Consider the following 12,703-nt stretch of genomic DNA (forward strand, 5'->3'; position numbering starts at 1 on the left):
TTCCCAGTCCAGTGGAAGTAGCCGGGCCTGGAGACGGGGGGATCACGTCCTCCTGCCGGTCTTGCGATAGCAGCTGCGCGGGACCTAACTGTGCCTGCGCCACCCGATTAGGGGCCTCCGCCCGAACTCGCTGGGTACCGGAGGGAGACAACCGCACCGGCGGCCTAGAGCGACGCCCAGAACGCCTCGCGGGGAGCTGACTGCTTCCAGGAAGTTCGGGTGCCACGGTCTCGTCTAACAGAGACCGCAGCCATACCGAACCCTCATTATGCAGGCGAAAGCGGATAAGTTCCTCTAACTCTTGCCGGTTCATGTTCCCGAGGTAAGTTTACTCACCACCGTGGACACGCAAACGGCCAGAAGAGGAAGATAGCCGCCCTCCGCTGCCTTAAGAAACCTTTGCCACGAAGGGAGGGTCCCCCCGATCGCAGCCCGCCTCCGGAACGCCCATAGGGGCGGGTCCTATGTCCCCATTACTATGCCTCCCACCCGCTACGCTGCTCCCTGCTCTCCCCGCCCCTTCAACCCCCGCTGTGCCGCACAGTCATGAGCCCAGCGGCTAATACGCCTGAGGGCTTCCAGATCCCAGGATATATAGCAGGACATTGGGGTTATCCCCTCCCCCATGATTTCTACTTTGTCACATATCTGCAGTGCTGGGAACCAAGCATGGCACCTGACACACCTACCAGTGCACCCCACCACCACAGTGCACCCCACTACCACACTGCACCCCACCACCACAGTGCACCCTCACTACCACAGTGCACCCTCACCACCACAGTGCACCCCACTACCACAGTGCACCCTCACTACCACAGTGCACCCTCACTACCACAGTGCACCCCACCACCACAGTGCACCCCACTACCACAGTGCACCCTCACTACCACAGTGCACCCCACCACCACAGTGCACCCCACCACCACAGTGCACCCCACCACCACACTGCACCCCACCACCACAGTGCACCCCACTACCACAGTGCACCCTCACTACCACAGTGCACCCTCACCACCACAGTGCACCCCACTACCACAGTGCACCCCACTACCACAGTGCACGTTACCACCACAGTACACCTTCACTTCCACAGTGCACCCCACCACCACAGTGCACCCTCACCACCACAGTGCACCCTCACCACCACAGTGCACCCTCACTACCACAGTGCATCCTCACCACCACAGTGCACCCTCACTACCACAGTGCATCCTCACCACCACAGTGCACCCCACCACCACCACAGTACACCCTCACTTCCACAGTGCACCCCACCACCACAGTGCACCCTCACCACCACAGTGCACCCTCACTACCACAGTGCATCCTCACCACCACAGTGCACCCCACCACCACAGTACACCCTCACTTCCACAGTGCACCCCACCACCACAGTGCACCCTCACCACCACAGTGCACCCTCACCACCACAGTGCACCCCACCACCACAGTGCACCCTCACTACCACAGTGCACCCCACTACCACAGTGCACCCCACTACCACAGTGCACCCTCACCACCACAGTGCACCCCACCACCACCACCACAGTGCACCCTCACTACCACAGTGCACCCCACTACCACAGTGCACCCTCACCACCACAGTGCACCCCACCACCACAGTGCACCCCACCACCACGGTGCACCCCACTACCACGGTGCACCCCACTACCACAGTGCACCCCACTACCACGGTGCACCCCACTACCACGGTGCACCCCACTACCACAGTGCACCCTCACCACCACGGTGCACCCCACCACCACGGTGCACCCCACCACCACGGTGCACCCCACCACCACGGTGCACCCCACTACCACGGTGCACCCCACTACCACGGTGCACCCCACTACCACAGTACACCCTCACTACCACAGTGCACCCTCACCACCACAGTGCACCCCACCACCACAGTACACCCTCACTACCACAGTGCACCCCACCACCACAGTGCACCCTCACCACAACAGTGCACCCTCACCACCACAGTGCACCCCACTACCACAGTGCACCCTCACTACCACAGTGCACCCTCACCACCACAGTGCACCCCTCCACCACAGTACACCCTCACTACCACAGTGCACCCTCACTACCACAGTGCACCCCACTACCATAGTGCACCCCACTACCATAGTGCACCCTCACCACCACAGTGCACCCCACCACCACCACCACCACAGTGCACCCTCACTACCACAGTGCACCCCACTACCACAGTGCACCCTCACCACCACAGTGCACCCCACTACCACAGTGCACCCCACTACCACGGTGCACCTCACTACCACAGTGCACCCTCACTACCACAGTGCACCCTCACCACCACAGTGCACCCCACTACCACAGTGCACCCTCACTACCACAGTGCACCCTCACTACCACAGTGCACCCTCACCACCACAGTGCACCCCACCACCACAGTACACCCTCACTACCACAGTGCACCCCACCACCACAGTGCACCCTCACCACCACAGTGCACCCTCACTACCACAGTGCTCCCTCACTACCACAGTGCTCCCTCACCACCAGTGTACCCTCACTACCACAGTGCACCCTCACCACCACAGTGCACGTTACCACCACAGTACACCTTCACTTCCACAGTGCACCCCACCACCACAGTGCACCCTCACTACCACAGTGCACCCTCACCACCACAGTGCACCCCACTACCACAGTGCACCCTCACCACCACAGTGCACCCTCACTACCACAGTGCACCCTCACTACCACAGTGCACCCTCACCACCACAGTGCACCCTCACCACCACAGTGCACTCCACCACCACAGTGCACCCTCACCACCACAGTGCACTCCACCACCACAGTGCACCCCATCACCACAGTGCACCCCACTACCACAGTGCACCCCACTACCACAGTGCACCCCACTACCACGGTGTACCCCACTACCACAGTGCACCCTCACTACCACAGTGCACCTCACTACCACAGTGCACCCCACTACCACACTGCACCCCACTACCACAGTGCACCCTCACTACTACAGTGCACCCCACTACCACAGTGCACCCCACTACCACAGTGCACCCTCACTACCACAGTGCACCCTCACCAGGAGGGGCAGTCTCCTCTGTGTGGGCAGCGGGTGCAGTCTCCCCTGTGTGGGCAGCGGGGGCAGTCTCCCCTGTGTGGGCAGCGGGGGCAGTCTCCTCTGTGTGGGCAGCGGGGGGCAGTGGGGGCGGTCTCCTCTGTATGGGCAGCGGGGGGCAGTCTCCTGCGTGGGCAGTGGGGTCGGTCTCCTCTGTGTGGGCAGCGGGGGGCAGTCTCCTCTGTGTGGGCAGTGGGGGCAGTCTCCTCTGTGTGGGCAGCGGGGGCAGTCTCCTCTGTGTGGGCAGCGGGGGCATTCTCCTCTGTGTGGGCAGTCTCCTCTGTGTGGGCAGCGGGGGTGGTCTCTTCTGTGTGGGCAGCGGGGGCGGTCTCCTCTGTGTGGGCAGCGGGGGCGGTCTCCTCTGTGTGGGCAGCGGGGGCGGTCTCCTCTGTGTGGGCAGCGGGGGCGGTCTCCTCTGTGTGGGCAGCGGGGGGCAGTCTCCTCTGTGTGGGCAGCGGGGGCAGTCTCCTCTGTGTGGGCAGCGGGGGCAGTCTCCTCTGTGTGGGCAGTCTCCTCTGTGTGGGCAGCGGGGGCGGTCTCCTCTGTGTGGGCAGCGGGGGCGGTCTCCTCTGTGTGGGCAGCGGGGGCCGTCTCCTCTGTGTGGGCAGCGGGGGCCGTCTCCTCTGTGTGGGCAGCGGGGGCCGTCTCCTCTGTGTGGGCAGCGGGGGCCGTCTCCTCTGTGTGGGCAGCGGGGGCAGTCTCCCCTGTGTGGGCAGCAAGGGCAGTCTCCTCTGTGTGGGCAGCGGGGGGCAGTGGGGGCGGTCTCCTCTGTATGGGCAGCGGGGGGCAGTCTCCTCTGCGTGGGCAGCGGGGTCGGTCTCCTCTGCGTGGGCAGCGGGGGGCAGTCTCCTCTGTGTGGGCAGCGGGGGCAGTCTCCTCTGTGTGGGCAGCGGGGGCAGTGTCCTCTGTGTGGGCAGCGGGGGCATTCTCCTCTGTGTGGGCAGTCTCCTCTGTGTGGGCAGCGGGGGCGGTCTCTTCTGTGTGGGCAGCGGGGGCGGTCTCCTCTGTGTGGGCAGCGGGGGCGGTCTCCTCTGTGTGGGCAGCGGGGGCAGTCTCCTCTGTGTGGGCAGCGGGGGAAGTCTCCTCTGTGTGGGCAGCGGGGGCAGTCTCCTCTGTGTGGGCAGCGGGGGGCAGTCTCCTCTGTGTGGGCAGCGGGGGGCAGTCTCCTCTGTGTGGGCAGCGGGGGCGGTCTCCTCTGTGTGGGCAGCGGGGGGCAGTCTCCTCTGTGTGGGCAGTGGGGGCGGTCTCTTCTGTGTGGGCAGTGGGGGCAGTCTCTTCTGTGTGGGCAGCGGGGGCAGTCTCCTTTGTTGGACAGCGGGGTCGGTCTCCTCTGTGTGGGCAGCGGGGGCGGTTTCTTCTGTGTGGGCAGCGGGGGCAGTCTCCTTTGTGTGGACCGCGGGGTCAGTCTCTTCTGTGTGGGCAGCCTCCTCTGTATGGGCAGCGGGGGCAGTCTCCTCTGTGTGGGCAGCGGGGGCAGTCTCCTCTGTGTGGGCAGCGGGGGCAGTCTCCTCTGTGTGGGCAGCGGGGGCATTCTCCTCTGTGTTGGCAGTCTCCTCTGTGTGGGCAGCGGGGGCGGTCTCTTCTGTGTGGGCAGCGGGGGCGGTCTCCTCTGTGTGGGCAGCGGGGGCGGTCTCCTCTGTGTGGGCAGCGGGGGCAGTCTCCTCTGTGTGGGCAGCGGGGGCGGTCTCCTCTGTGTGGGCAGCGGGGGCGGTCTCTTCTGTGTGGGCAGCGGGGGCAGTCTCCTCTGTGTGGGCAGCGGGGGCAGTCTCCTCTGTGTGGGCAGCGGGGGGCAGTCTCCTCTGTGTGGGCAGCGGGGGGCAGTCTCCTCTGTGTGGGCAGCGGGGGCAGTCTCCTCTGTGTGGGCAGCGGGGGGCAGTCTCCTCTGTGTGGGCAGCGGGGGCGGTCTCTTCTGTGTGGGCAGTGGGGTCAGTCTCTTCTGTGTGGGCAGCGGGGGCAGTCTCCTTTGTTGGACAGCGGGGTCGGTCTCCTCTGTGTGGGCAGCGGGGGCGGTTTCTTCTGTGTGGGCAGCGGGGGCAGTCTCCTTTGTGTGGACAGCGGGGTCAGTCTCTTCTGTGTGGGCAGCCTCCTCTGTATGGGCAGCGGGGGCAGTCTCCTCTGTGTGGGAAGCGGGGGCAGTCTCCTCTGTGTGGGCAGCGGGTGTAGTCTCCTCTGTGTAGGCAGCGGGGGCAGTCTCCTCTGTATGGGCAGCGGGGGCAGTTTCTTCTGTATGGGCAGCGGGGGCAGTCTCCTCTGTGTGGACATCGGGGGCAGTCTCCTCTGTGTGGACAGCGGGGGCAGTCTCCTCTGTATGGGCAGCGGGGGCAGTCTCCTCTGTGTGGACAGCGGGGGCAGTCTCCTCTGTATGGGCAGCGGGGGCAGTCTCCTCTGTGTGGGCAGCGGGGGCAGTCTCCTCTGTGTGGGCAGCGGGGGCAGTCTCCTCTGTGTGGGCAGTGGGGGCAGTCTCCTCTGTATGGGCAGCGGGGGCAGTCTCTTCTGTATGGGCAGCGGGGGCAGTCTCCTCTGTGTGGGCAGCGGGGGCAGTCTCCTTTGTGTGGACAGCGGGGGCAGGTTCTTCTGTGTGGGCAGCGGGGGCAGTCTCCTTTGTGTGGACAGCGGGGGCAGGTTCTTCTGTGTGGGCAGTGGGGGCAGTCTCCTTTGTGTGGACAGCGGGGGCAGGTTCTTCTGTGTGGGCAGTGGGGGCAGTCTCCTCTTTATGGCAGACTCTCCGCCCCTCCTATAAGTAATATGCGTCATCTCTGGGGGCTGCTGTCCCTTTAAAATTTAGGATTCTTACAATCTTCTTATTTTCTATTCTTCATCCTTCTACACAGAGCAAATACCGACAGCAACCGCAGCAGCTGAAATACACGGCCGTCGCCGACTCCCTGGACATTCTGCACGCCAAATACAGCAACGAGATCACCAACGAGGCAAGTGCCCCCCCCGGCCGATGACGTCATGCAAATGTCTGTATGTCCAGACCTGTAAATAATGAATCATTGTGCAATGTCCAGTTCTGATAGACTGTGACTCAATTTCTCATCGTTGTCAATATCTCTGTTTGCTGTCAATGAATAGAAACACTCTTTCTTACAGATGGAGGCTATACACCCATCCTGGCTCAATACTTCTCACAGCTGAGGTTTGTTACATTGTATCTGTGAGGTAAACACACTAGAAGCACAAATCTCTCTGATGGCTCTTACCTGCAGTGATACATTGTAACAAACCATCAGCTGTGTGAGGGACTAGATCAGGATGGGTCTTCAGCCTTTAAATGTAAAAAAATTATGTTTCCTTCATTGATTGCAAGCAGAGATTTTAAAAATGGTGCAAAATTTAAACACTGAATATATAATGTATATCACAGATTGCTGGGCTGGCTGCCGGGTTCTGTGGGTGGGAACGCATGTACATGGACTGGGGGTTCACATACTTTCGGTTTGACTGTGCAGCACATATAGAGGAGAATATAAGGTTTCCCTGCGTCAGAGATACTGCTGCGTCTGATGAACGTTTTCTCGTATACAGCGCCTGTACAAAGCAGCCGGCGAGGATATCGTCCACCATTACACCTCCGTGCAGGAGTTACCAGAGCACATCCGCGCCAAGCTCAACGCTGCCAACATCAGCGACGTAAGTGCCCAGCAGCGGCTGTAAAGGGTTAACGAATGTCCTAGCATCATAGATGTAACAGAAATGACGTTGTCACAATGCATGATAGTATCACTGTTACCTGCAGTCCTATGTAACATGGCAGAAATCCACTCTCTGAGTACAGGTATTGTTGTAAATATCACAATGAATTATCTGTGGTGTTACATGGGACTGCAGGTAACATCTACTACATTATCTGTACTCAGAGAGTTATCACTGTGTTATCTGTGGTGTTACATAGGACTGCAGGTAACATCTACATTATCTGTACTCAGAGAGCTATCACTGTGTTATCTGTGGTGTTACATAGGACTGCAGGTAACATCTACTACATTATCTGTACTCAGAGAGTTATCACTGTGTTATCTGTGGTGTTACATAGGACTGCAGGTAACACTACTACATGATCTGTACTCAGAGAGTTATCACTGTGTTATCTGTGGTGTTACATAGGACTGCAGGTAACACTACTACATCATCTGTACTCAGAGAGCTATCACTGTATTATCTGTGGTGTTACATAGGACTGCAGGTAACACTACTACATTATCTGTGCTCAGAGAGTTATCACTGTGTTATCTGTGGTGTTACATAGGACTGCAGGTAACATCTACTACATTATCTGTACACAGAGATATCACTGTGTGTTATCTGTGATGTTACATAGGACTGCAGGTAACATCTACTACATTATCTGTACTCAGAGAGTTATCACTGTACTATCTGTGGTGTTACATAGGACTGCAGGTAACATCTACTACATTATCTGTACTCAGGGAGTTATCACTGTGTTATCTGTGGTGTTACATAGGACTGCAGGTAACATCAACTACATTATCTGTGGTCAGAGTTATCACTGTACTATCTGTGGTGTTACATAGGACTGCAGGTAACATCTACTACATTATCTGTACTCAGAGAGTTATCACTGTACTATCTGTGGTGTTACATAGGACTGCAGGTAACACAACTACATCATCTGTACTCAGAGAGCTATCACTGTATTATCTGTGGTGTTACATAGGACTGCAGGTAACATCTACTACGTTATCTGTACTCAGAGAGTTAACACTGTGTTATCTGTGGTGTTACATAGGACTGCAGGGAACATCTACTACGTTATCTGTACTCAGAGAGTTATCACTGTGTTATCTGTGGTGTTACATAGGACTGCAGGGAACATCTACTACATTATCTGTACTCAGAGAGTTATCACTGTGTGTTGTCTGTGGTGTTACATAGGACTGCAGGTAACATCTACTACATTATCTGTACTCAGAGAGTTATCACTGTGTTGTCTGTGGCGTTACATAGGACTGCAGGTAACACCTACTACATTATCTGTAATCAGAGAGTTATCGCTGTGTTATCTGTGGCGTTACATAGGACTGCAGGTAACATCTACTACATTATCTGTACTCAGAGAGTTATCACTGTGTGTTATCTGTGGTGTTACATAGGACTGCAGGTAACACTACTACATTATCTGTAATCAGAGAGATATCACTGTGTTATCTGTGGTGTTACATAGGACTGCAGGTAACATCTACTACATTATCTGTATTCAGAGAGTTATCACTGTGTTATCTGTGGTGTTACATAGGACTGCAGGTAACATCTACTACATTATCTGTACTCAGAGAGTTATCACTGTTATCTGTGGTGTTACATAGGACTGCAGGTAACATCTACTACATTATCTGTATTCAGAGAGGTATCACTGTGTTATTTGTGGTGTTACATAGGACTGCAGGTAACACTACTACATTATCTGTATTCAGAGAGGTATCACTGTGTTATCTGTGGTGTTACATTAGTCGATTTGCCATTCAGACGTCTGGGAAAGCAGGATGACGTCCCTGTTAGTGCTGTAACGGCGTCATATTCGCTGTACTAGAGTGCGATAAATATCGGATCCTCTTTCTGCAGATAAAATACCGGGAGTCCTGGCTCAATCTTCGCGCTCACGGTCACAAGCTCACAATGGACGCGCTTCAGTTCCAGACTGCAAAGTCCTCCGGGTCCATAGCCAGCGACGTAAGTACACGACATTGTTAAATGTGCGCTATTCTCTGAGGTCACGTGACTGCGCCCGTCTAACACGCTGATTTCTCATGTTATTCACAGTACAAGTACAAACACGATTACGTCGCAGAGAGAGGGAAACACATCGGCGCCCGGAGCGTCTTAGACGACCCCAATATCCTGCGCTGTCTCCGTGTTGCCAAGTTACAGAGCGAGCAGGAGTACAAGAAGGACTCCCATCATCTCCACTCCCAGTATCATCTCTCCGCCGACATGATGGACCTGGTGCATGCGAAGAGGGCGCAAGCTTTAGCCAGCGGCCAGGACTACAAGGTTCTGCTCCACCAGTACACGACCGAACCTGAAGACCTGCGGCTGCAATGGGCAAAGCAAGCGCATCAGCTGCAAAGTGAGGTGAGGGAGGGCACGGAAGTGTGGAGCTGACACACCGTTATGGGGGATCTGTGCCTGACACACTGTTATGGGGGATCTGTGGAGGATACACTGTTATGGGGACATCTGTGGAGGATACACTGTTATGGGAACATCTGTGGGTGATACACTGTTATGGGAACATCTGTGGGTGATACACTGTTATGGGGGATCTGTGGAGGATATACTGTTATGGGGACATCTGTGGAGGATACACTGTTATGGGGACATCTGTGGATGACACACTGTTATGGGGGATCTGTGCCTGACACACTGTTATGGGGACATCTGTGGGTGATACACTGTTATGGGGACATCTGTGGATGACACACTGTTATGTGGGATCTGTGCCTGACACACTGTTATGGGGGATCTGTGGAGGATACACTGTTATGGGAACATTTGTGGGTGATACACTGTTATGGGGGATCTGTGGAGGATACACTGTTATGGGAACATCTGTGGGTGATACACTGTTATGGGAACATCTGTGGGTGATACACTGTTATGGGGGATCTGTGGAGGATACACTGTTATGGGGACATCTGTGGGTGATACACTGTTATGGGGACATCTGTGGATGATACACTGTTATGGGGGATCTGTGGATGATACACTGTTATGGGGGATCTGTGGAGGATACACTGTTATGGGGACATCTGTGGGTGATACACTGTTATGGAGACATCTGTGGGTGATACACTGTTATGAGGAAATCTGTGGAGGATACACTGTTATGGGGACATCTGTGGATGATACACTGTTATGGGGACATCTGTGGAGGATACACTGTTATGGGGACATCTGTGGAGGATACACTGTTATGGAGACATCTGTGGGTGATACACTGTTATGAGGACATCTGTGGGTGATACACTGTTATGGAGACATCTGTGGGTGATACACTGTTATGGAGACATCTGTGGGTGATACACTGTTATGGAGACATCTGTGGGTGATACATTGTTATGGGGACATCTGCGGGTGATACATTGTTATGGGGACATCTGCGGGTGATACACTGTTATGAGGACATCTGTGGAGGATACACTGTTATGGGGACATCTGTGGATGATACACTGTTATGGGGACATCTGTGGAGGATACACTGTTATGGAGACATCTGTGGGTGATACACTGTTATGGGGACATCTGTTGATGATACACTGTTATGAGGACATCTGTGGGTGATACACTGTTATGGGGACATCTGTGGGTGATACACTGTTATGGGCACATCTGTGGGTGATACACTGTTATGGGGACATCTGTGGGTGATACACTGTTATGGGGACATCTGTGGATGATACATTGTTATGGGGACATCTGTGGATGACACACTGTTATGGGGATCTTTGCATGAGGCACTGTTATGGGGGATCTTTGCATGAGGCACTGTTATGGGGGTATGTACCGGCTTTAGCTCTTGAACTCTTAAATTTGATGAGAAGAAATGTTTTTGGAATCCTGTAGTGTCCTCGGTTGGGAGTGAAGTTCCTGTTCTTGGAGACTCGTCTCGTGTACATGGAGTGCGGCGCTCGTGCTGCTGCATTTTGTTATTTCGCTGTCGTCGGCGTTACGTTTATTAGTAGGAATTGGATCGGGGTAATTGCGACGTTCCGACACTTCCCATCACGCGGTCGGGAGTGATTTGCATTTCCCATTATTAATTGAGGGCGCTGAGAATAATGTAACACAGGGAATATCTGATGGCTGGAAACTCTTCACCCACCGGAGGTCTCTGTCTGGGATCAGACGTCATCCATTATTTACTGACGCGGCGTGTGAACAAATGCAAACAGCTCCTCGTGACGGTTTGATGTGCGTGGAAAACGAATACGACGCCGCTCAATCATTAATAGTGATCAAAGCCGCTCGTTATATCTCTAATCATTCCGGATGGGGAATATTTTCTCTAGGAAATGGATATCACACGCTTCAAATCTTCATGAAAACTGCAGCTCACCGAGAGATCCTGCTTTTTGGGTTTTTTCGTAAGCTTTGTTACGACGGCGTTTGTAACAGACGCAGCGCTGGCAGCCATCTTGTCGGCTGAATCTAGTTTTTTTCTTAATTTATATCTGTATCAGGTGGTGACCAATATGGCTGCCAGCATGACTCCCGCTGGGGTTGTCACTCTCCAGAGCAGCAAATGGAGTCTGGGAAAGCTGAGTGCCCCCCCAGAGAGACTCATAATGGCAGCCGTATTGCTCATCGCTGTATAGGTAATAAATGTTATCCGCTGGAATACCCCTTTAAATCAAACCTGTTCAGCATGTGGCTGCCGTCTACTGTACATCACATGGAACATTCTGTGCCCACTTCTTAACAGGAAGCTACATGTAGCCAAATGGTGGTCACCCGGACATGTAGGCAAGTGGTTGCTAGGCAACGTGAACGGAAAAAACTGACAAATACCCAGAGGAGGAGATACAAGAATAGGAAGGAGCATAGACCCTGCTGATCCTGATTATACTGTGTGTACAGGGCTGATTCTTCTGATAAGAATAATTAACGAGAATCGTATTCACTTTCATTGCACATTATCAGAGTTAAATATATTTGTCTCTGGAAGTTGCCGGTAATAATAAGACAATAAATATTAATTCCCCCTGTGATTGAGCGGAGGAGGCTCAGCTCTATTATTTAATGGCTGCTTCACGTATACAGGGAAGACGTTTTATCTGATGCTTTCCCATCTGGGAACCTGTATGAATCCCAAAATCTGTCTCTTCCCTCCCCCACAGTCACGTTACAAATCAGACTTGAACTTCCTAAGAGGAGTTGGATGGGAGACAGCGGGATCTCCACAAATACAAAATGCAAAGAAAGCCGGAGAGCTCATCAGTGAGGTAAGTGATTCTGTTCTTCCCAAGCTTTTATTTAAGCTCAGTGTCGCCACCTGTAATGTAATTTATGTGAGCTGCGAAAAAGGAGTGTGGGAAGTGACCATTACACGGAGCATATTTCTGTCTCACAAAACCGGTTATCACTTTTCAAGAATATAATTACTAGAATACTGCTCCCTATATACAAGAATATAACTACTATAATACTGCTCCCTATATACAAGAATATAACTACTATAATACTGCTCCTATATACAAGAATATAACTACTATAATACTGCTCCTATATACAAGACTATAACTACTATAATACTGCTCCTATATACAAGAATATAACTACTATAATACTGCTCCTATATACAAGAATATAACTACTATAATACTGCACCCTATATACAAGAATATAACTATTATAATACTGCCCCCTATATACAAGAATATAACTACTATAATACTGCTCCTATATACAGGAATATAACTACTATAATACTGCCCCTATATATAAAAATATAACTACTATAATACTGCCCCTATATACAAGAATATAACTACTATAATACTGCTCCCTATATACAAGACTATAACTACTATAATACTGCTCCCTATATACAAGAATATA

The 12,703-nt window shown here is 53.4% G+C and overlaps 1 protein-coding gene across 1 annotated transcript in view; it reads left to right on the top strand.

The window, feature by feature from the left end:
• The window catches only part of NRAP (nebulin related anchoring protein), a 140,346-nt gene that overhangs the window by 99,678 nt on the left and 27,965 nt on the right, over nucleotides 1–12,703 (top strand). Inside the window, exons 30-34 of the mRNA XM_075842687.1 lie at nucleotides 5,953–6,051; nucleotides 6,653–6,757; nucleotides 8,708–8,815; nucleotides 8,906–9,217; nucleotides 11,983–12,087. Coding sequence (XP_075698802.1) covers nucleotides 5,953–6,051; nucleotides 6,653–6,757; nucleotides 8,708–8,815; nucleotides 8,906–9,217; nucleotides 11,983–12,087 — 729 coding nt within the window. The remainder of the gene's footprint in view (nucleotides 1–5,952; nucleotides 6,052–6,652; nucleotides 6,758–8,707; nucleotides 8,816–8,905; nucleotides 9,218–11,982; nucleotides 12,088–12,703) is intronic.

The sequence above is a fragment of the Rhinoderma darwinii genome, chromosome 11, assembly GCF_050947455.1.
Source record: "Rhinoderma darwinii isolate aRhiDar2 chromosome 11, aRhiDar2.hap1, whole genome shotgun sequence".
In the NCBI taxonomy this organism is placed as follows: domain Eukaryota; kingdom Metazoa; phylum Chordata; class Amphibia; order Anura; family Rhinodermatidae; genus Rhinoderma; species Rhinoderma darwinii.